This window comes from Maylandia zebra, linkage group LG12 (assembly GCF_041146795.1).
Source record: "Maylandia zebra isolate NMK-2024a linkage group LG12, Mzebra_GT3a, whole genome shotgun sequence".
NCBI classification, from domain to species: domain Eukaryota; kingdom Metazoa; phylum Chordata; class Actinopteri; order Cichliformes; family Cichlidae; genus Maylandia; species Maylandia zebra.
The window spans coordinates 19,401,138-19,426,907 of NC_135178.1; the positions used below are offsets into that span (position 1 = coordinate 19,401,138).

The 25,770-nt window shown below is 41.1% G+C and overlaps 1 protein-coding gene across 2 annotated transcripts in view; it reads right to left on the reverse strand.

The window, feature by feature from the left end:
* The window catches only part of pip5k1bb (phosphatidylinositol-4-phosphate 5-kinase, type I, beta b), a 32,488-nt gene extending 15,893 nt beyond the window's left edge, over positions 1-16,595 (reverse strand). The window contains exons 1-6 of one of the 2 annotated variants that reach the window (XM_014414007.3): positions 16,295-16,595; positions 6,313-6,405; positions 6,150-6,212; positions 5,518-5,648; positions 2,402-2,519; positions 228-380 (exon numbers count right to left, since the gene is read on the reverse strand). In XM_014414007.3, the coding sequence (XP_014269493.1) occupies positions 228-380; positions 2,402-2,519; positions 5,518-5,648; positions 6,150-6,212 (465 nt within the window). In that variant the 5' untranslated portion in view covers positions 6,313-6,405; positions 16,295-16,595. Of the gene's footprint in view, positions 1-227; positions 381-2,401; positions 2,520-5,517; positions 5,649-6,149; positions 6,213-6,312; positions 6,409-16,294 lie in introns of both variants that reach the window. The other variant, XM_004544458.5, reaches the window with a different exon arrangement.
* Between the last annotated feature and the right edge of the window lie 9,175 nt (positions 16,596-25,770).

Here is a 25,770-nt window from a genome sequence, read left to right on the forward strand (position 1 = left end):
AATTTTGGACTTTTATCTATGCAACTGCCACTGTCCTCAGTCAAGTTGAATTGCTATTCAGGCTCCTAGTGCAGGAGCTAAAGGGCATTTTCACTCCATCTCATTTTTGCCTCTGACGCATCTCATGAGTAATCACTCATTTAACACCGAGCGGGTTTTAGACACCAATCAGCAACAATTTTCACATGCCATCACGAACTGTAATGAAGTAACATTAAACTTCTCACCATGTAGTATCCAGGTAGCAGCCTCTGGAGAAACTTGGCCTCCTTGTGCTGAACGGTTTTAATGATGAACTCATCGTCGCTGGTCAGGTAGAAGAGAGAGCCGCTGGCCCCGGGGTTGACCAGCTCAATCAGAGGCTCGTTTACCAGGGAGTACTGAGGAAGAGAGCCATAAACATTTCATATCTAATACATCAAATTCACAAATCAACTCTTTATGGTATAGCTTTGCACGCAGCAGAGCAGGAAACAGAGGTCCCTCGGCTGGTGCCACAAAATTGGAGGGCCGCTTTTGTAATGAAAAATCAGCCCCAAAGTCTACAGTTGTTCACATGCTTATCGGAGAAAGCTGTCTACATTTGTTTTATTGTTCCATTAATGCCAGCTCTGCTTCACATCAGTCTACTGTTTATCTGTTTGTCAAACTTTATAGGCGCCCACGGACATGTGAATCTTCCTGCTAAGAAACGAGAGCCTCTGTCCCGCAGTGCCCATCTACATACAAGAACCCGCAAGACTGTAGAGAAGCGTTAGATATTAATCAGTGCATTATGAGAGCCACATTTTCAAAAGAGAGAAACACTGGAGGCATCCACTCTCCCTCTCCAGAGACTCTTCCACTTGATGACCATCCACAGTCATGTTGCGTTACCAGCACAAACACATCCACACTTTATTGCATTTGCACTGAGGCTGGCTGTGTATGCGTGTCCACATTCTCTCTTAATTAGACACCGCAGTGTGGCCTCCGCCTGAATGAATTCATCATCACCTCAAGGACATCAGTCATTAGCACTACTCCTCAACGCTGGCGGGCCTTATGCCATCAACCCTCTTCGGCCTTGAAATAACTTTTTAATCTCCGACTCTCTTCTGGAGCTTTTTGTCTCTCATTTATGCAGAAAAGAATCTGGCCATCAAAAGGAACAATGTAGCCTGATGGGTTTAGGAAAGACTTCGAGGCATAAGGAACGCAGGAAGATGCCGCCACAGCAGGATAAAGGTCAGAGGAAATCACACCTTTTTGAAATCTAATTTTATTTATATACAGGTAGAGTATCAATTTAGCATTAAATTAGAACTGTCAAACGTTTGAAATGAACACCAAAGACTTCAGCCAGGGAATATTTTCACAGACAAAAACACGTGCAAACGAGCAAAAACAAAAACATGAATCACACAAAATGCTTCTGTCTAAATGTCAAAATGTGCACCTGTGAGTCTGCTGGGAAATCACTGCATGTGTGAGGATTACAGCTGTGCTAATGAGGGCACATGCTCTGTCATTATTAGCTCCAGTATCTCCACCACCCCAATGTTTTGCCTTGACTTCACCCTCCTGGGGACTGCAGCATTACTGAACCTATTGGATTCTACATTAGTCAGCATTTAGTTGGTGGAAAGAAATTCCAGACAGACAAAAATAACGAGGAATTCTCTCTTCTTTATCAGACTTACAACTGATTATCTATGTCAGTTTGTGACGTGTGCATGTAAGAACCAGGTGAATCTCGCTGTAACACAGGAAATCTCAGCCTGTGTGGTTGTTTCTTTGGCTGCCCACTCCTCCTACACAACCAGGGAGATGACAAATCAAACTTGGCATGTAGAACATCTTAAAAATGCATCTACGTCATTACGTAGACTGGCAACCGCCTAGCAACAGCCTTAAAATGATGCGATTTCAGCATTTATGCCCCTGTAACACCTTACGTTGAATGTGAAGTTACAGCACCTAGCAAGCAGTTAGCTGAGCTTTGCATCGAGGCTGGAACAGGTAAAAAATCAAAATCCAATGTCATAGATCTCACTAATTTATAAAAATGATCTCTGTTTAATCTCATAAACAGCAGTGAGTTTATGCGGGTTATGTGCAGGGAAATACTGGGCAGGCAGTCAGTGACAGGAAGTGACTCAGCATATTTTCTTAAATCTCCTTTTTTTTTTTTTCCTTTAAGTCTTGAAAGCAAAAACTTAAAATGACCTTTTTTTACCCCCTTGAATAGGACCAGCAGGTTAATTTCAGTTGCTGTGCTGAGAAATGAGAGTGCACTAGATTTGCTTCCTGCGGCATGGCTCCATACAAATGAGGTGGTGATCCAGACGGAGCTGAGGTCTGGATTATGAGCATGAACACAAATAATGACCTGCAAGGTCTGCCAGGTTTTTAGTCTTACCAGGTAGTCATCTGGCTTGATGCCGAACAGATCTCTGAAGTAGCGGAAGGCCAGCGGGGCGTATGTCTTGAAGCGGAAGTCAGGATAGTGATGTGCTGGAGTCAGGTTGCTTCCCTCACTGGTAATATTTGACCAAGACAAGATGAGACAAACACACAAACGGGTATATTAGATACATCTTTCAACACTAACTGACATGAAATTTAAAAAAGAAGCTTTAACATTACAAAAGGAAACATGTTAGTGTCAGTAACACAGATGCATTCTCGCGCCCCCTGGAAAACTGGCACTACCGCGGGAAATGAACACCAGCACCTAATCTTTGTGCCTGGTATCTACGCTATTGACTCTGGGTAATTTTATCAGAGGGCCCTTGTATTTTCTTCCATTCCTGCTTGAACAGGCTTCAGTAAGTCCTCTATGGGAACCCAGATCCACCAGCATTGTGCTAACAGAGATAGGTCTGTATAGAGTTCTTCGCCTGGAGACTGAAGATGGCTCTAATTACTGGATCGAACAATACCAAATAAAAAACATGCACTTCAGCTCAAATGGGGAGAAAATGGCTCAAATAAAAAGGTTTAAAACCAAACAAAATGAGACACAATAACCTGCATGTTTTTTTTGTTTTTTGCCAAGCGTGGAGTGGGAGACGTTTCCAGACGGGCTTCGACAAAGGCTGACCCTGTTTCTAACTAACCTAACCCATAATCCTGTAAGCACATTGGATAAGGGTAGCGTGGGTCAGCCGTCGAGTCTTTTTTTAAAGCTAAACTTTCATTGGAATCAGTTTTGTAGTTGCAGAAATAGGTTAATAAAGGTTTTGTTTCCCAGGGCACCTCTAAATCTGGTTACTTGGAAGCTGCTCTGGGTAGAGAGGCCCTTTTGTTGTTCCCTGCGTGTGCTATATTCAGTGACACGGAGGCAAGGCGCAGGTGTAACACTATATCTGTGATCATGCAACAATGGCATTTGAATGGTTTGTTTAGTGCGCGAGGACAACGGGAATCATTTGCCACTGATTGAGAGTCTACTTAAAAGAAAAAAAACATTAAGCAACACAAGCGCCCGGAAAAATTTCAGTCTAATCAGGGATTCATCTCCCTCTCTGTCTGCGTGAGTCTGCGGAAAGGTGTGAGACAAACTGAAAATTAAGCGTGTGGGAGTCAAAGCGACATCTCCGTTTCCATCGTTTAGTCACTTGTTCAGGGTAGTCCTGCGGTGGGAGGAAAGAGAAGGGTTTGTGTGCTATTACAGAACAGAAGATAAATGCTGAGGGAAAGCAGAAAGAATAAAATAGGAAACTGTTATGTCAGAATAAAGATGTAAGACATTCATTTTCTCCCCTCACTCATTACACTCTGTTTGTTCTGTCTTGTGTAATTTTATTTTCTTCCTAACAACATGGCCTAGATTCTTTCTCCCCCTGTGAAAAAGGTGGCCCTGGAGACTGCCACCACTTTCATTTTAATTCAAACTTGGGCTGGATGAAACAAGCCTCATTTTAAACCAATTGTCGCTCGTCATTTTGCGCTTCAGAGCCTCAGCTAGTGTTGCCAACTCCTCAGTAAGGAAAATCGCTATTGGTTGTCCTAAAAGTCGCTAGAAGTCGCTAAATGATGTCATCGCTTAATTTGCATAATTGGTCATGCTAATCTAAATTGTAACCTATGTTGTTGGAGAGAGAAATAACATCGTGGAAGAGACATAAAGTGAGTAAAAACCGTCCTAAATGCATTTAGAGTTTATTTAGAACTACAAATTAAATTTCTTTTAGCAATTATTGTTTTTTTTAATGTCACAATTCCAGCCCTGCTTCTTTACCCGGGCTTGGACCGGCAAAAGTGACCCGAAATAGGCACTCTGGTGGAGTTACTTTGTGTGTGTGTTTATAAGTAGTTTTAAACCTTGTGATCCACAAAACAGCATAAGAGTAAAAGAAGAACTGACTGCGTTACAGCACCCGCTGCTTGTTGAGAGTAAAAGCGATACGCGCTTTCACGTCTGTTTTTAGCGACTTTTTTTAGAAAAAAAGTCGCTAAGGGGTCTGAAAACTCGCTAAATATAGCGACAAAGTCGCTAAGTTGGCAACACTGGTCTCAGCGAGAGATGTGGAGTTTTCATCAAAGTCTTGAAAGTCATCAGGGCCTTTATCAGTCAAACACAACAAGAGCTTTGTTTGGCTGTTGCTGAGGAGCAGGACTGGTGTGCGTGCCAGAAGGAGGTTTGCATAAACCATGCCCAGTTTGCATATCCTGGTGCAGCATCTCTAAGGTAAACCACAAAGTACATCCTGATAGGACTGTAATTCTCCTCCTGACGTCCAAGGGTTAAACACAACATTGAATGACCTTGGATGTATTTACACTGGGATGGACAAACAGCAACTAATAGACATCTTTTGCTCAGCTGCTCCTGATTTAATTTGTTTTTGTAGTTCCTCTACAGCTCTAAAAGAAAACAAAAACTGATAAAGTATGTGCCGCAGCATCAGCTGTGTGTTAATAAACCATATGTGTGGACATAAGGCAACACTTTCGATGAATTCCTCGTCCTGCTTTAGATTATATAAAGCATTTCTTTGAGCTGATGATGTAATTTTGAAGATAGCTCAGCGGCGCGCCGCCGTACGTTTTGCTCTGTGGCAGTTAAGAGGCACACAGTAAGCTGATTCCACAGTTCTTGGCAAGATAATCCACTAGAATAGTTTTATCCCTGCGTCATGACTTAGACTAGCAAAACTGTTGACAAATGATGACGCTGGCAGTTTCAGGTGGTACCACATTTTCTTTGGAGTGGATTTCGAGCGCATGTAGTTTCCACCGAGCGGGATTAATAACAGCGGTTAATGTTTTTCATTCGAGATCCAAACATATAATATTTGCGGAGGCCGTCCAGGCGAAGCGTGCCCTTCACTCACTTCCCATTCATTCATTCACAGCCAACCTACACACAGTCTGTTTTTACGAAGCAGCTCTCCTATTCACCAAGTCCTGCAGATAAATAACCTTGAGCTTACGCGACAAGGACGCAAACCTTCAACGCACAAAAACACATATGCTGAGAGAGTGTTTCTGTGAATGTAACACTGTGGATGTGCGTGTGGGATCACTGACCTGGGCAGAAAGACACTCTCCACCACATAGAAGTCTTGCATAAGAACATCTCTGTCAGGCTTGGAGGTGAGGTTTCCCACTGTATAGCCAATACCAAGCTGAATGGCTCCCTTTAACGCCGAGGATGTGGTCTGGATGGGAAATTCGAAAAGAAAATATCACATTAGTCTAGCCGTGGCACACTTGCTCCCTTGTTTACCCTTTGATTTGATTTGAAATATGAGAATTTCCACACAAACACATCCAACTGCACTTGCAGACTTGGACACAAATCCAGTTTGTGTTTTTATTGCATGACACCTCTAAAACATATTTCCCCAAACCTGAACAGAGGTAGCTAGTATAAAGAAATGCATTATGGGTGAATCTTAAAAAAAAGAAAAGAGAGAGATGTTTCCATAAGGAGTGACGTCTACAGTACAAGAAAGAAAACAAATGTACCCAGCACTTGACTGACTGCTGGCAGCTGGCTGTGGGAGGGTCACGACATAATGTGCTGCAGAAGGAGTTAAGGGACTCGAGTGGCTCAGAAGCAAAAGCTGACTCTAAACAGCAGCATTTCCAAGTAAATGTTAAGGGATCGTGCTCATATTCATCATAACATGAAAATGTTACCAAACACACTCCTTTACCTTCTTGTAGGTTTTCTCTGAGCTCCGATTCCCTCCTGTCCCATTTTCTGTGGCCGTAGACATCTAAAAGTGACACAAAGTCATTCAGGCAACAAACTATAACACCGTAATTCTTGTCAATTGTCGTATCACTCTAAAATTTACTGAGCAGTCAAAAGCATACCTTGCTTAATGAAAAGCTGTGCCTGACGAGCAGCAATCAGGGCAGCAGCTCTTGATTGTCAGGCTGAGCAATCATCAGGAGTTGTCACAGGACCTTCTGTAAGAGAACGGGTGCCCAGTAAGTTACTATAAAATATTTTTAAAAAGGCACTGACATTGCATTAAAGTGAGTGAATCTTGCTGATTCTGCTAATCTCCACCTGATAAAAAAGGCACTTTAACTCTGATAGTCACTCCTGACTCATGAGATGTACATCTGTGTTTTGTAATAAACATCAGAGTTCTGCTCGAGTGCCGTGTTGGAGAAACAGTCCTTTCCTGCCTGTCACTTCAACACCTCACAAATCACAGCGTGCAGATACAGAAATCTTGTTACACTTTAATCTAATCGCTGGCTTCTCTGTTTTCATATTGCCTCCATATTCAAGACTTTGTACGTGCAGAACAACACCTCATAAAGGAGTGGAGCTGCACAGCGTGTCACTGCCCGGCTTACAGCTCATCCAAGTCCTCCCTGAGCCACAAAGCACCAGTCTGTCTTGTTTCTACGTATGCTCTCCATGAATTTTCCACTCCTCCTTAAAATGTGTCTGTTTTTCTCCACTAACACTCCCAGAGAAAATGAGACAGAGTGGCGTAAGTCATTTAAATGTTGCCTCAGGACACACTGAGAAGAAGTGAGGAGTAAGAGCACTTGCAAAAGTTGGACTTTGACAAGCTCTCGCAAGGCTGCAGTCACCACATCACCTGCATATAAATGCGCCTGCTGTTACTGGAGCTTTGAGTATCGCACAATGTCTTGCTGCCCTCATGCCCTGCAGTCACCTGTTTTGTGACCAGCTGTCACATCATCATCACATCATCGCCATGCAGTGGAACACTAATTGAAAAAGTCTTGTTTGTGTTTGGTTCTTGCAAAGTAAAATCCTCGCAATATGTTGCACCTTTGTTGGAAATAGTCTCCAAATGGAGTAAGGTGCACTTGGACGAAAATACGCTCACACGCAGAGATTCAGATATTGAGAGTGTAGCAGACACTCAGCTCTTATCTCCAGACTGGCTCCTAATCTGCACACCAGCTTCTCTGTTGCTATAAACACATAAGAGACAATAGCACAGACCACAGAGACCATCCTGGCTAGAGGCTTACTCGGTCTTATTCTGCCTCTGTGAATCATTCATAGCTTTTATATCACCTTAAAAACAATTTCCTTCCTTACGAAAAGGACACGAGCACATTCGCTCACACAACAAACCCAATATGGTTTTTTGTGCGAGCTCCTGTTTTTTGTAAAGCTCACGTCTGTCATAAAATCCTGTTATTGATCTCGAGCCTCGTCAGTCAGTGTAATGAGGTGTTGATCCACCTGAGCCTTTACACTATGTGCCCTGAGCCTGAGGAATGTTAATAAGCCCGTAGGCAGGCCTGTCTGGCTCTCAGCTCAGCACCGGCCTGAGTGTCAGTGTCAAAATGAATTGTGCGGACCTCTCTTTCGCTCTCTCTCTCGCGCTCCAGCCACCTCTCCCTCACCTGACCCCACAACCCAGCTGGTACTCTAACAGACTGCTTCGAGAACAATCCACGAGAGGCCCGCAGCTGCAGTGAACAACAGCAGGTCTCTTGTTCACCTCTCAACAAAAGAGAGGCAGACAGATGGTCGGTAAAAATGAACGGAGGATCCTAATCAGGAGCGTCTCACCGCTGTCAAACACTCCCATCCCATGGTAAATGCCACTCACACAGGACTCTAACGAGGAAAACAAGAGTACACTGTACACGTGTAACACAATACCTCGTGTTTCACAATTACATTAGACGACCTCGCTAACACAAAAACGCAGCTTTGTTAAATCAATGCCTCTGGTAGACAGTGGATGTGGATATTTGTGGTCTTGGGCGAGAACCAAATGGGGAAAGTGATCCAACGGGTCAATAAAAAGGAAACTTAGTACATGAAAGCCTGAGTCTGAATGGAAAACTCACACAGGCGTGTGCATAGGGAGTTGATATTTCGATGCCTTTGTGAAAAAGCAAGTAAGGTCAAAGATAGTCTATGTTACGATAAGACTTTGCAATGACCTGAAGAAAATTCCTAAGCAATGCAGGAAATGTCATTCCAGGATCAGCTTTCAACAACTTGATAAACTAAACGCAGACATTAAAGCCATTTAGTAAAACATTAAACTTTTTCCCTGACTTACCACAACTTCATTATGAAACGTTACTTTTCGAGCACCGTGTCCTTCCCTTCTTGTGAAGCTTTTTTTGTTTTTGGTTTTCTTTCTAAAACTTTGCATTTACCTCTCATCTCTCCCTGAGCCTCACTGTACGTAAACAACTCCATTCCCACTCGTCCCTACAGCCTTGTCAGAAACTCTACCACCCTTCAAACAAACACACTTGAGTGCAGATCAAACACTGGCTCTCATGCCGTATCTCCTCCGCGGCTTCGGGGTTATTGCCAAGGCTGCCATTCTGCCCCTGTGGAAGTCAAATAGCCACTCTGCAGCCAAGGCAGTCCTTGAAAGGAAAATATGTTGCAGAGAGCAGACGTGGGCTGTCTGGTATGATGATTATGCAGATTGAATAAATCTAAGCTGTCAAAAACTCAAAGTAGCTGTGCTAATATCCCCTCAATGATCCCAGCGGGCAAACCAGTAGTAATAATAAAGGCAGTGGTCAGGCAGATCAATCAACACATCATTAACCATGCTACGGAAATTATACTCTCTTCAAAATGATCTATATCTACCAGTGCCCTTCAGTAGAATAGCTAGGCTAAAATTAGGACAATCTGGATCACAATCTTTTTCAAAACCATCTGACTATGACTTCAAGGCTGTGAGGTATTCAGTCAACAAGGCTCCCACAGTCTCCATCTCCAGAGATATCACATATGGGTTCCTTTTGCTCTGCTTCAGTCCCCGGATACTATTGGATTACTGCTGCAGATTGGAGACATAATGGAAAATCAATAGCAGAGCAGCAATGCTGAGCTTCAAGGACTGGGCTGCTGGGCTTTCATGACCCATGCAATCCCACAACTCAGATGTTAGATAAGCACCGAGATCTGGATTTGGGTGGATACAATCAAGAAGATGCACGGGGAGCCAGCTTAGTCAGCCTGAAGGGGATCAGCTTCATCAACTTAAATGCTCTCATCCTTCACAGAAACTCGGGATGTAGGGCATTCAAAAAATATATACTCAATATTCCCAATAAATACACAGAGAAAAGGCTCATGCTTATGCATCTGTCATGTGGGGCAGTGATCATTATACTTTTGATACCAGTGCTCTTTTGGTGTGTCAGTGTGATTACCTAAGGACTTTGTTTCCCCCATCTTGATACAGTAAGGCAGACAAAGACCATAACAGCAAGGAAGAACTACAGTTTAGCATGTATAGATACATATAGGTTTTCTGGTCCAATGCACGCACACACACACACACACACACACACACACACACACACACAACAGAAGAAGCCATTATAAAAGAAGCCAGGTATCATTTTGACCTGTTTTTGGCACGTTGTGTTCCATATTTTACGACGTGCTCTGGAGGTACGTTTCTTTTCATCTTTGCTCAGATGTAAAAGCTGTGATGCTGCTTCAGAGTAGTGTTTGTCCCTGAACACCAGGCACTATGCAGCACTGCAGAGCTTTCCAAGTGTTTGCGTATGTGTGCAGCAGGAAGGCTACATGATGAAATCAGACTAAAACGGCAGCCCACAAAGATGGCCGACAGGCTGGAGTAAGATACAGGTAGGCTACGTGACTTTTGATGGCAAAAGTGGCCAAAAAGCGTGGCTAAATGAAAAGACACAGGTCAAGCTGAAAGAAAATATTTCGGTTAATTACTGATATTAAGCCTGTATGTTACCATGAAGGGGCAACCTCCAGGCTGAAAGCCACCATCTCTGAAAACAAGTCGATTGAAATTAAACTTCCATCTTAAAATAATCAGCTGGTACAAAAAACTGTGACAATACTGACCTGGATCTCCAGAGTTTGTGGTGTTGGTGCCTTTTGGAGCATTTTCAAGGTGAATATCTAAAACTAATATGGCTTAATGTGCTGTTATTTATATTAACAGCACATCAGAAAGTGGGCTCTCCAATTTTTTTACTCTTTTTAAAGATGCTTTTGATGTCTTTACACTAATTTGCAAGTACAGGTATTGATGGCTGTGTGATGCACCACAATACAGTCTATAGGTGGAACTTGCTAACATTAGCTGATAACTGAGCACTGCAGTCTCCTGTTAAAACATGGTCACCTGGGGTTCAAAACAACCAGGACTGATTGATAAAATGTGCTGACGTTTTAAAAACAGCACTCCACTACCCAACGAAGAAAGCCATAGTGGCTATGGCCATCTTTTAGATACAGTCTATAGTAAACATGTGCATAATGTATTAGATGTTGATGGAAAGTAAACACTGAACACTGAGGTCTATTCATGAGGTTTACACTGATAAAGTTACCAGAAGAGCTTGTTTGGATTACAAAATAACAAACACCGATCTGTTTTAACATCTTCATGCTGCAAGGAGAGCCCTGACACAAGTGTAAAAAATGGGAGCTCCCTTCACTGAAAGCAGCTACCATCAATCACACAAGACGGAGTGTACAGCGTGTACTGAACACAGCATCCTTCTGAATCCTAAAAAAAACATGTTTCAGTGAGCTCGGCAGTGTGCATGTGGGCACAGTGATGTTCCCCTGACCATGCGTTCATCTCTAAACCTACATTTTATTCTGTGGTATTGCATATTAGCATGGTGTTTGACCTTTTGATGACAAGAAATAAAGCAGAAAAGAAGGCGGGTGGGATTACACCTACAGAGTGGCCTTACCTTTGAAATGCAACATGAACAGAAGAAACAAGCTACACGGGGCGAGGGACGTAGGACAAAAGATGGAGGACAGCGAGAGGCAGAGATTCTGAAAAGCTGTCTTGTAAACGTGTAGTCGGGAGTTATATCAAGTTTTATTCAATGTAAACCCCCTTTTCTTGAGAGAAGAGATAAATCTGTGGTAATAAAGTCACAAAAAATGTCTCCATTTCATTATATAAGATAACTTGAGCAAGAGGAAACCCAGGGAGAAGATTCGGTCTATTTGTAATTCAGAGAGCGTCTCGTTCTAGCTCCACTCCGCATGAGAAGCTGTGAGGAGGAGGTCACCCTCTGTGTCCAGTGTGTCACATGATTCGGCTGAGGGCATGGGGGAGGTGGGGAGAAACATAGAGATGAGTTAATGGACAGAAAACAGAGACAATGTTCTTTAAAGACACAGAAGCAGAGACGCTGCTCCGATGGGACGGTACAGTACAGCACGGCTGTACAGAACGTACTACAGCAGGCTTATTATGCTTAACTACCAGTGATAACTAACCACAGCGAGCCTCTGCTCCCAACGTCAAGGCCCATGGATATCGCTACCATATGGAACAGAAACAATAGGAGACAGACTTGCCCATGTCAGTTTTACTAAAGCCTGCACTGTAGTCCAAAGGTCCTCATATTTCCCTTTAAGCCGAGAGAAGCCGTTTTATTACCTATGCATATCACAAACGTAAATGCTCTACTTCTGAGAATCCATAAATGATGTACTTCTCTGAAGTAGACTATCACATGATTAAAAGGGGAGTATATGGCCAGGCCTTTATTGACCTGAAGTCACAGGTTACTAAAAAAATAAATAAATGAATGAATTAAAAAAAAAAAACAGAAGATTTATACTTTGACGACCGTCTCCATCCTCTCAACTCATTTCTACTTCGTGCCATCTCGCTCTGGCGCTCTAGTGTCCCCCAAGTGGGCCTCCGCAAACCTCGTCATTATCAGGGCATGAGAGTGGGAGGGGGCCACAGGGGACTCAGCCGGCCCAAAACAACAACAACAAAACATCACAACCTCCAAATAATCGGAATTCCTGCGATGCTGCCAACGGATCGCTCTGCCAGCAGCCTCCAACCGGCCAACACAACCACTAATGGTTATGCAGTGTAGAAGAACTATGAGCCAATTATGTCTGCAGGTCTCCTTTTTTTCCACTCTTTCAAAAGCTGGTGTTGACGTGCCGCTCGCCCACAGAGATGGGAATTCCCGTTTGGAGGTCATTAAGATCAAAACGATAATACCGGGAAGTTCTGCATCTGCTGCAAAGTACATGAAGACACCATCGCGGCGATGATCGCTGACGTTCTTTTAAAGATTGTCTCTGTATTTATAAGTATGAGGTTAGAAAGTCATTTTAAGTTTGTAGTAAGTTTGAGTTGGTCGCAGAAGCTGTGACATCCTGGCTTTTCATCACTAGAACGGCTGCCACTCAGCAGCATCTTTTCATCGTTCTTCAAGCAATAATTACAACACGCTGAACTTCAAACCACTGACTTAGTGGGGAAACAGCAAAAAAACACTAACATGCTTAAAATAAACACATGCATCACATTTATATCCAAATAAGATCCAACACTTCGATCAATTTAAATGGAGGGTTGCACAAAAGAAGCTAATTCAAGGCTATTTAAGTGGTTTAACTAAAAGAGCAACAAGGATGAGGGTGACGATCTGGAGATAACACATTAACGCTTTGAATATTGTGAGGTTTTCTTTCCATTCGGCAAACAACATGTGAATGTAGCTGAACTGTCATGAAATGCAAGTGAAGAGATCTACAGACGCCTTTTTTAGGGCTCCATGCCTAAAATAAATGATCAGATGGTACAATTGATGATGTGTCCCTTTAACTATCAGTTTGACTTATTTCACTTTGTATGAGAAGAGAAAAACTAAACTAAACACTTTTGATGCTGTGGTCTGCCAGACAAACCTGAACATATTTAATAAATTTGAACTTTTCTGTTCCTATCGCATATTCTCTTTGCGGTTTTTCCTCTTTCTTAGTTCCTGTATCTAACAAGTCACCTGGGGAGATGATTACCTCTTTGCTTATAACTCACAAAGTTTAAAGGGTGTGGCACAAAAATAGATAAGAGACTCTAGATTTAATGTTCTCACTGCCGCTGGTGGCCGTCAGTAGCAGGCCTATGTGGTATGTGCTGACACGAGTGGAGCCTGGCCAGTGAATGAGGACAATAAAACAGAACAGAAAGAGAGGGCGAGCCCACACTCTGCTCAGGAGGTCATGCTGGACAGACGTATGGAGCCTAAACCTCCAAATATGACTCGAGTGTGTCTGACTGGCTTGTTTGAAGGACATACATTGTTTTATTCACCGTCATCTGTATTATAGATGGATACCATTTAGCTCATTTTCTCTGTCCGTGTTAACTTCACAACCAAGGAGACTTTTTAAACCCGGAAACTTAGTGCATGTCGGATATTTAGACTCTCAAATGATACCATTATCTGCCTCAAACATGTACAGCCAGACTATACTAAAGATACTTCAGCTCTGGTATTTGGTCACTTTGACCCAGTGTATTAAATTGTTAATTTAGCAATTGATTAACCAAAAAGACCAACCAATAAAAAAAAAAGTAAATAAATTTCCAAACAGAAACTTTGCTTTGTAGTTTTTCTACTGTACTAGAAAAACTACAAAGCAGTTTTAACCCCATGAGGAGCTGAAGGGCAGAATACTGCTCTTCACTACACTTACTTCAGTACTTCACAAGCAACAAAGCAGGAATTAGCTTGGATTTCGCTACAGCGGAGCATTGAGCAGAAGCAAGAAAAGGCTGACATGGTGTCGGATAACCCAAGATGACAAACTCCAGAAAGAAAGCAAACACTCCCGTTATGCTTTCAGCTCGTTGCAACTGGAGCGCAGCATGTTAGACAGCTTCAAAACAGACTGCAGACAATAGTGAGGGAGGATCCTCAGAGAGAAGAGCTAGAATGGCTGTAGTGGGAGGAGAGGTCGCACTGAACACACACAAACATTACCAGGTACCAGATTTCATTTTCACAACACAGTGAGACTTTTTTTTTCTCTAATCTGAACATGTTGAATGTGACCAGTGTGCCACACAGGGGTGTGGCACACTGGTCACTCAAACCATTATCTGGAATGAGAGCGCTGCAAGCTAATGTTCAGACCACTGACTTATGTAACTGTCTTAATGAGTCTCATATGCCTGTTATTTTGGTCATATCACTACTCGAATCCCATGGTACAGTACGATCACAGTACACACAGTGCTCTTTGACCCATAAATCACAAGACTGAACTTAAAAACCCTACAGCTGGTAATTGTGCTACCTTTTTACACAGGGTGCTCATATATTTGGGAAAAAAAAGCTGTATGAGCGCCCTGTGAGGCCCCTCTGCAAACAAGTACCTCTGTTTAATTACTGAAGTAAGAAAGAATCCGGTAAAACTCCAGGGAAAGACACAAAACTGCAGAAAGTCACAGAATCATCAAATATGATTTGTGTTGACAGTTTGGGCTTCGCGGTGCTGAGGCACTTCTGCTGCCACTCAAATGGAAAACATTATGTAATGCACAAATGCTTTTCACTCTTTTCAGTGCAAAGGCAGCAGGCAGCACAGGACAGGAGCACAGGTGTTACTCCCAAGGAGAGAGCAGGGGATTTGCATGAGCCATTTTCCTGTCAAAAATCCTGCGGCAAGCTGGTCAGCCTGGACAAACCCCACCTGTCTCCCAGTCAAATGAAGCAGGAACAGGAAGTTAATGAAGAGATTACACATTTATATATAGATGCTTTGTCTTTGTAGTATAGGCCGGCTTGGAGCTAGTCAGATTTGACTGATTATTCAAATTAGCGTCTAATTTCTGCAATATCTCAAGGACCAATGAGAAGATATTTGAGCAGCATTTGTTGCTTTATGAACCACAACGTGAATAACACCAGAAGCATTTCCAAAAGGAGGAATTTATCATCAACTGCTCCTCATAACCGAGAGAAAACTGCACTCTTATGCTTTCCATGTGATTATTCACAGCAACAAAGCAAAACTCAGTGAAGTCAATCATATATCACGTAAAAAAGAAACTCGTTAGCTGAGCCGCAACTAAACAGTATCTAAAGCAGCCTACAGGTTGTGGCTCTTCTTCTTTTGGACTCTTAAAACTGTTTCACAGTGGTCGCAGCTCAGGCCTTTGGTGTGGAGGCGCATCGGGATGAAAGGGGCTGTCTGTGAGGAGCTCAGCTGCCAAATACCAGCAGAGAAATGTAGCACCTCGCTGTAGAAAGAGCAGTGAGAACGTGACAGATGCTGAGGCGCGGGCCAGCACGTACAGAGAGAAATTTGGTGTTTTGCATGTCAAATGCAGGAAAGGTTCCTGAGAAGTGTATCCACGTGCCAGGCCATGAAATGTGGAAATCTAATTGTCGTTCACCAGGCTCTCAAAACACACACAGGAAGTTAAAAAGATCACTTCACCCATTAACTGTCATCACATTTCGAACCACACTTTCCTTGCTCCATCCTCAGTTGCACAACTTCCAACTATGCTTGCCTCATTTCCCATCAAACTGTCTGTTTCTCTGTAAATGTGCAAGCCCAGGCTCACATGTGCAGATACATGAGGGGGGGGAAACTTCATTTAATAGAAAACAGCTATAAAATATATATATGAAGGAAGACAGAACTGTAGAGCAGCACTCATCTAAATAAAATCAACAAGATTTACATTCAGAGTGAAGGATGGAATTCACCTGATGTCACACGTGAACTTAGCATGAATATGTTAAGAAGATCTAAAATTATGACTCTTTCGGCAGAACATATCTTTTCTTTCTTTTTTTAAACTGAGTTATTCAGAGAAATGACACCTCCACCTCTTTATCAGACAACAAACGGAGCAGCTGGCTGACTCGCACACCTGCAGTTGTTCACCTGTCGTGACAACACCTGAGAACTGACGCTGTGAGACACAATGTCCACAAGGTTGTAAAAGATGTTGGGTGAACATCTGTGTCGGTGGCTACTGTCATTTTGTTTTCGTCTGTACGAATCTTTGGTGTGACGCATCAAACTCACAGTAATCGTCTTCTTCTTCTGCGCAGTCTTGTGGAAATATTCCCGTCTGAGCGGCTGCTGCAGTCTTTACCTTTCTGTTTCTTCAACGCGACTAGCCACCGATACAAAACTGCGGTTTAGAGTAGGACACGCAGCGTTTATTTCCACCGCAGGCTGGCTATGAACTGAGTCCTCCTCCTCTGCCGAGCAGACCTGTGTCGTGTGTCTCTGCCTCCCAGCCCTGCCTCTTTACAGCCGTGCCATTCAGTGCGCCACTGGATTCAAGCGAGTACGAAAAGTGGCACGAGCACGCCCTCTGCTGGCAGCAGCAAATCTCACAGTTTCGTTAAGCATCAATTTAGATCCAAGTTCAGCAGGGGCAGCAGGTGGTGCTGTGTGCTGGCACCATCCACCTTCTAGCAAGAAGGTCCAGGGTGGAGAGTTTCAGTGTCGGCTGTGCGTGTTTTCCACGTGTCTGCGTGGGTTCCTCCCCAAAATCCAGAAACATGCACGTTAGGGTAGTGATTCTAATGTGAGTGTGTTAGCCCTGTAACAGACTGGCGACCTGTCCAGGGTGTACCCTGCTTCTCGCCCTAGGAAAAAGGGATGGAAGTGACATTAATATAAAGTTATCTTCAAATTCACTGGAGGGTAACTCATCCTGTTAACAAATATTTATTTATCGAAACACACATGATAAATCTTTGCGGTCAGGCTGGGATGCAGTGCTGCAAACATCGTCTGAAAATTTGCATACTTCCATCTATACAGAGTGTGAATGCATTTAATGTTCACTCAGCTCTCAGCGGTGTCTCCAGAGCTGTGGACTTGTGTTAGGTGCACAGTCACAGCAGGCTCACTGAAACATGGTGATATTAATATGAATGATATCACAGTAGAAAACAAATAAATGTTAACAGTTGTTTTGTTTTTTTTATTTTAGCAACCTTTGTTGTTGTTGATTCTGTGGTGTTGTGTATAGGAGCAAACCAAAGACCAGCAGCCCCCCCCCCCCCAAAAAAAAAACAACTGTGGAAACAAGAAGTTGATATTTACAACTTCTAATTACACAATAAATAAAATATGTTAAAATTTAGATCTCACCTGACTATCATCATATTACAAATATTCTGGCCATCAACAAAGTTAGAAGCATTAAATTGGCATAGTTTAAAAAAATGCTGTGTTAGTAGCAGAAGCGATTGTTTTATTAAAAAGAAAACATGTATGAGAAAGTATGGCAACTAAAATCTCCACCACTGACAAACAACACATGTCACAGCTTAGGGTGACTAAGGGTGTGGTGGAAAGGGAGAAACTTCATTTAGAAAGAACAGCATCAGTTACTGTACATTTAAAAGGTACCCGAGGATTTTTGTCAATGTAATTTCTCAGTTTAATTCAAGTAAATGGCTCATTTATGATATCAGCTAACCAAGAACACCACACAGAGCTCAGAGATCCTACATAGACAGAAAAGGATTTACCAAACCCTTCAAAGCAAATGTTTGAACTTTTTTCAGGTAACTTTCTTGAGTCATTACTGACTGACATATATGATACTTGACTACCCTATTTAGATACGGGAAATTGTTAAAAGTCTGGAATGTCTTTGAACACTTTCCTTTCAACAAGTTTAGTTAGTAATTAATTTTTTAGTATATCACTTTCTGATGGTAACCCACTTTCTCTTTAACTGCTCAATCTAGCACTTCTTGTTTTGCTGATAGTCAAAATATGTTAAATATGCTGTCAGGTGTGATGTAAATCTATCTTTCTATTCTTATTGGTTCTGGAAGAAAGCATCATGTCACCCAGTTATTCCTGGAAGAACAGTCAATTCCAGGAATGGCTGGCCTACTGAAATTACTCCAACAACTCATCCAAGTTGATACCAAAAAAAAAGAAAAAACCCTTAAAAAACAACACAGAGCAAAATCTAAAGAAGTGCAGGCCTCACTTGTCTCATTTATAGTCAGAGTTTATGATTCAACAATAAAAAAAAAAGACTGGGCAAAAATGGCATCCATGGGAGAGTTTAAGGAGAAAACCACTACTGACCAAAAAGAAGATGAAGGCTCATTTTAAATTTGCAAAACAAAAACAAAAAACCCATCTGAATGATCCCCAAGGATGATTTGCTCTAAGTGATGGGTCGATGAATTCTGCTCTCAGAAAATCCTCAAGGAGAATGTCCGGCCATCAGTTTGTGCCCTGAAGCTCAAATGCACTTTGGTTATGCAAGGACAATGAAAAAACAACAGACACTTTTATGGTATTTTCATTTTAATGGAGAGAGACTATGAAAGAAAAATCCTTAAAAGCAAATTACATCCAAATGACTGGCCCTAGGGGTCAGTTCATTTATCTATGAAACTGAAAAAAAAAAAAAAGTTGTTCACGAGGCTCATAAAACTATTAATGATCCATCCAATATCCTTTTTTCCAGAGCACAAGTTCTTACCCTTATGGAGCCCAAAAGGTTGATTCTGTTCATCTGGATGTTTCAGTGAGAGAAATGTTTCATCACTCATCCAAGTGTTTCTCCAGTCTCAGCTGACCACATCTTTCTCATAGTCATCCTCACATCATGAGGTAAAATCTTGCATCGTGCTCCAGACTGAGGGTGTTTGATGGTCATTTTATATTTCTTCCATTTCTGAATAATCGCACCAACAGCGGTCTCCTCACCAAGCTTTTTGCCGAGGGTCTTGTAGCCGCTTCCCGCCTTGTGCAGGTCTACACTCTTGTCTCTGGCTCTGATGGTGGTGAGGCTGGAAGGTTTCTAGAGCTCTGGCTGGGTTGTAGGGGATCAAATAGTTACTTCACTCAATGAAATCCCAATCAATCCATAAATTTTATATAATGTGGTTCTCTCTCTCCCCCCCCTTTTTTTTTGGTTGATATTCTGTCTCTCAGCATTGAAATGATGCTGCCAAAATATTAGAGACTTCATTTCTTTGCATATGAACAAACTTGCAAATTCAGCAGGAGATCAAATAATTATTTCCCTGACTGAATTTGTTTTTCTGTCAGATTTGGAGAAACTTGACTTCGGTGCTGTGTCTGGTGAGTATGGGTGTATTGTAAAGCATAATTTAACTTTTTAAATTTGAAGTATTATAGATTGATACAAAAGAATATTGTTTGTGTTTTTGGATTGCGTTATCAGCAGTACTCCAAAGGGTCCACAAGAGGTCTCTCAGGTCCACAATAACAAATCATAAAAGGTTGCATACAGCAGAAAACACATCTGGTAAAAGTGTATAGAATGGTTTTATAGTGGGCCACTTGGCCTACTTGGTACTGAGAAATGCCCACTAGAAGAATGGCCACCAGGGCAAAACAATGGTTTTGACTTAATCAGCATTAACCTCGATTAACCCCCTGAGTTTGATGACTGAGGTTGACCAATAAAATTAATTCATTTAGAGTGCTAAAAGAATTAATTGAATACATCAGAGGTCACTAACACTGTGAGTCTGAGTCCAGACCCACAAGCTGTCCCATACAGACATGGACCCACAACCAAAACAGATTTAAAACCTGATGGGCGCTTCTATTTTAATTGGTGCAGTTTTTCTGCTCTTTACGGTAGCGGCTCTCTGGCTGAAGAAACACAGGCAAATTGGATACAAGTTCAGCCACTCAGTCAATTAAATTTGTGCATTCCGGGTGCTAAACACTTGGACTCTGCAGCCCTGACAGCGTAGAGTTACATGTGAAAAGAGTAGAAAGAAGAAGAAAGACAGCAATGTAGAAAAAAAAGGGAGAAATACAGACGATAGCACTGGAGAAAGTGGAGAAAAAGAAAATAGAAAAACAGTGAATTGAAGAAAGGGAGCGAAAAATCAGGAAAAAATATGGTTGTGCAAAAAAAGAAACATGGAAAGTGAAAATAGAGCATTTAATGAGTAAATGCTGGAGTTCTCCACATGCAGTCGGTTGATCGCCTAATAAAACACAAAAGGGGAAATACAAGCTTTTCCTCCATTTATGTAATTTTTCTGTAGTTAGTTTATTTCAAAATGCATCATTTTCTTATTTTCTGTTATTTTGAAAAGGACCTCTACTTTAAAATTTTTAATGTGCGCATTTAACATGTCACTAGTCAAACATATATGTTTAGTTCTATGTTGCGTGAACAGAATATTTTTTTATATACTACATATAATGAAAATGTTTTTGATACATTTATCACACTGTTTATGTGATTAGACATTGTGATGTTTGCTTCAAGAAATTTTCTCCAGCTGGAACTCTTTAAATTTTAGTTGAATACCCCTGAAATACACCATTAAAGAATTAATAAATTAATAATTATTTAATGAAACAGATAATGAATTCATTAAATGTGATTATAAATTAAAATTTGAAATGATAAAAAAAATTTTAAAAGATTTTCAATGACATTAATTGTTATTTAATTATTTATTTATGTAATTAATTTATTAATACCTGTGGCTGCTGTCACCAGCAGTTATGCAGTTTAAGATAATTTCATGGTTTTAAGTTGCAATAAATAAGTTAAGATACTTTATTTTTAATAAATCAGATTGTAATGTATACATTGTTGGTTTTAAAAACTCACATTTAAAGGTTTTACAGAATGTTTCCAGGGTGGAACCAATGTTCAGTCTGTTGTTTGGGTTGACAGTATTTTCAGTTACACGCCACACTCGGTAGAGGGCAGCATGCTTTCCTTTCTTAGTTGGTGCCTGGTACAGATTTGGAGACACATGCAACGAAGTTTTCCACCTGTGGGTAAAGAGTGTGCACTGCAAGATGTGTTTTCATTAAGAACAACTTACTGTGAAAATTGATTATTTTATGTTGTTTATACAGTTCTCACGGCATCGTTGGTAGCACCTGTGTCCAATAAATGCCAGTAAAAATCAAAAACACATTGTGTTTGTTTTTCAACTTAGCGGGAGCTACAAAACCTATTTTAATTAATTAACAACACATTTAATTCATTATTTAAATTATGTATTTATTTAAGTCATTTTGGCACTACTTTGACACGCTGTGAAATAGAGCTACAGATCAAAAATAACTTATGTGGTGTGCACTACATATACCATGGCAGCAGTGGCAAGACCGAGCAAACAGTATAAGCAAGACTGTAGACTGACAGAGCAGGTAGTGAGAGACTATCGGATGGCCCTGATGAGGGCTTTTTAAGGGAACTAGCTAAGCCTCTCGGTGTGGCTGGCTGCAGTAATCGCTGCCAGTCTGCCGTAGCCATACGAGAGGTGAGTTGTATTGTTCCGCACACGATATAGCTAAGTAGTACAGCCACGTAAAACATGTTTGATTAGCTGACGAGCACCGAGTCTAATAAGTGCTTAGTGGACACATGTCCAACATCAGTTTTATGTACTTTTCATTTGTTTATTATTGTGTAAAACTGCATGCTAAAGCGGAATGCTAACGAGATGTTCTGCCGTAGTGTGCTGTGCGGAGTGGTGTGTGGCGAGCCTGTGCACTGATAATACACCATTGTTTCCATTCAGGCAATAAAGTGGCAACGATCGATAAGAGACTCCTTGTCTTTTTAAAAAACACAACACAACGCAGAGTCGAGGAGTCTGTTTGGGCCGAACTGTTGCAGCGGGATGAAGCAGAAACCGGTTACACCAGTTATCCGGCACAACTGGTTGGGAAAGAAAAAGGAAAGAATAATACACGGAAAATAGTCTTCTAAGAAGTTTTGGCACCAAACTGGAAGAGCAATTGAAGCCAAAAAATGTTGGCAGCACACCTTACTTTGTGAAGCATGAATGCTGACAATGTGTTATTCATGTTCCAAATGATACAACTCAACACCAAAATATTAGCATTTCACAATGTAACTTAAACATCTCATTCGAGATGACTGTCTGATTGTTTCATTATAGTGATTTAATTATCAATTGATACAACTGCTCAATTACATAATGAAAAAGACCAAAGTCTGAAAAATATTTAATATGCAACTTACAAATAGATTACACAAACATGATACGCTTTCTTGGTCCCCTTCCTGGTCTACACGCATGGTTACTCAGTGAGGGCAAAAGGTAAAAGTGAAAAAGTGTCTATGTGCTCCCACTAAATAATGTCCACAGTTTACACCAGAGCAAGATATAGGGAAGCACCTCAACACAGTTCACACATTATTCCTCAATGGCTGAAGGGAAACCCGCAGCCGAGGTCCGGTAAAGACACGCTGTGAAATGGAGCTACAGATCAAAAATAACTTATGTGGTGTCTACAAACATCCTGAGTGAAAAAAGATCAGTGCATCATGGAAAGCCCCCACTGAATCATAACTAAGGAAGGATTCACGGTCACCTGATCTAGCCCAGTGCCCATAGCCACTAAATGTTCTGTCAAAAAGAAAGGTTTTACACCTAATCTTAAAAGTAGAGAGTCTGAGTCCCAAATCTAAACTAGGAGCTGGTTTCACAGAACCTGTGCCTGAGTGCTGAAGGCTCTGCCTCCCATTGTACTACTATCCTAGGAACCACAAGTAAACCTGCAGTCTGACAGCAAAGTGCTCTACTGGGATCTTACAGTGCTATGAGGTTACTGAGATAAGATGGGGCCTGATTATCCAAGATCTTGTATGTATGCATGAGGAGAAGAACTTTGAATTTGATTCTGGATTTAAAAGGAAGCCAACAAAGAGAATCCAGCATGGGAGAAATAATATTAGAGATCTGGAAGAAAACAGTTCTACACATTTGTTTAATATACAGATTGACGGACATATCCTGGTCAAAACTGACTCCAAGATTCCTCACAGTGTTACTAGAGACCAAAATAATCCCATCAAGAATAAACATCAGGTTATAAACCACATGGCTAAGTACAATAGATAGTTGTATCTGAATTTAGAAGCAGGAAATTAGAGGTCATACAGGTTTTTACGTCTTTAAGAGATTCCTGCAGTTTAATGAGTCATTGTGTGTTATTTGGTTCATGGATAGATAAGTTAAATGACACTTTGTGTGGAGAAACAATGCGATGAGAACAAATGAGAAAAAGCAGAAACTTTAGTAATCAAAACATCACCCCTGCATTATCAGAACAGTTTGAACTTTTGCTCTATTTCAGATAAAGTGTACTAAATCTGAATCACTGATTTGTGTCATGTCAGAAAGAATGAAGTAGTGCTGGCACAGCCTTCCAACATCTCTCTAGCTCTCACTTATATGTTAAAGCTAGTTACCAGCTACGAGCAAAACTTGGAACCCAAAGCATTAGCAAGAGGTCTCCTTACTGTCACAGGGCTGGGTCTGTGACCCAATGTTTTTTGTATCTTTTTTCCTCTTTTGTCATTTTTAGGAGATAATGTTGATTTAGGATTATTGATTTGTTTACCTTGGGTTTATACAGTTCTCATGGCATCGTTGGTAGCACCTGTGTCCAATAAATGCCAGTAAAAATCAAAAACACATTGTGTCTGTTTTTCAACTTGGAGGGAGTTACAATACCTATTTGAATTAATTAACAACACATTTAATTCAGTATTTAAATTATGTATTTATTTAAGTCATTTTGGCACTCTGTGCATTCCATATTCCATGGCAGCAGTGGCAAGACCGAGCAAACAGTATAAGCAAGACTGTAGACTGACAGAACAGGTAGTGAGAGACTATCTGATGGCTCTGATGAGGGCTTAAAAAGCAGAGGCAAAGGGAACTAGCTAAGGAGGAAGAACTGAGACTAAAAGATCAGACTAAAGGCATGCCAGTTATCTGGCACAAATGGTTGGGAAAGAAAAAGGAAAGAAGAATACACGGAAAATAGTCTTACAAGAGGTTTCAGCACCAAACCTGAAAAACAAATGAATGCACACAAATTAGGTCGGGAGGAAAGACTGAGACTGAAAAAAACAAACTCAGGGCGGACCAGTTATCTGCCACAACTGGTTCGGGTAGAACAAGGAAATAGAAGAGTCTTCTAAGAAGTTTCAGCACCAAACCAGAAAAAGGATCAAACCCACACAATGTACTTTCTGTCGGCAGCACACCTTACTCTTTGAAGTATTCATGAAGTATTTATGTTCCAAATGATACAGCTTAGCATCAAATTATTACCATTTCTCAACCTAACTTACACATGCATTTGAGATGACTGTTTGATTGTTTCATTACAGTCTTCACACAAACTTCATTATCTGCCCATTTACTCACCTGCTTCTTGCTGCTCTGTCCTCCCCTTCTTCTTTGCACTGACGGTCATGCACAAACACATTTAACTTCAAGATTACATAGTAATATAATCTGATCAGATTATGATGATAATATACGATATAATATATGAGCAGGTTGGGCATTCATATTTGATATCAGTATAGCAAACTGCTTAGTTATGTGAAATCATCATAGATGAATATGGGGAAAACAGAAGCTAAACTCCCTTTACAATTTTAGTCGTAGAAAAGAGTTTTCTACAGCCATTGCTCTCTCCCTTTCTCTCCCTCTCTTTCCTCTTCTGTCAGTCTTTGTGCTGTCTCCCAAAAGTTAAATGTAACACTGAAACTGAATTTAAACCCATGTAAATTTACACCAATATTCAGACTGAATACAGGCTGCTACTGAACAGAGATAAGTAACACCCTTTGACTCGCTATAACCTGGACCTGGAGCTGTACTGTAAACAAGAAATGAAGCCCAGAATAGGAATAGAAATCTTTTACAAGTAAAATAATAAAGCACATCAGCTCCTTTACTGGTAACTCGCGATACACAAGCAGACTAGTGACTCAGAAAGCTGAAATTAGCTAATAATCTTTAGCGACATAGGCAACCTTAGCTAATGTTGTCGATGTGATGAGAACAAATGAGAAAAAGCAGAAACTTTAGTAATCAAAACATCACCCCTGCATTATCAGAACAGTTTGAACTTTTGCTCTATTTCAGATAAAGTGTACTAAATCTGAATCACTGATTTGTGTCATGTCAGAAAGAATGAAGTAGTGCTGGCACAGCCTTCCAACATCTCTCTAGCTCTCACTTATATGTTAAAGCTAGTTACCAGCTACGAGCAAAACTTGGAACCCAAAGCATTAGCAAGAGGTCTCCTTACTGTCACAGGGCTGGGTCTGTGACCCAATGTTTTTTGTATCTTTTTTCCTCTTTTGTCATTTTTAGGAGATAATGTTGATTTAGGATTATTGATTTGTTTACCTTGGGTTTATACAGTTCTCATGGCATCGTTGGTAGCACCTGTGTCCAATAAATGCCAGTAAAAATCAAAAACACATTGTGTCTGTTTTTCAACTTGGAGGGAGTTACAATACCTATTTGAATTAATTAACAACACATTTAATTCAGTATTTAAATTATGTATTTATTTAAGTCATTTTGGCACTCTGTGCATTCCATATTCCATGGCAGCAGTGGCAAGACCGAGCAAACAGTATAAGCAAGACTGTAGACTGACAGAACAGGTAGTGAGAGACTATCTGATGGCTCTGATGAGGGCTTAAAAAGCAGAGGCAAAGG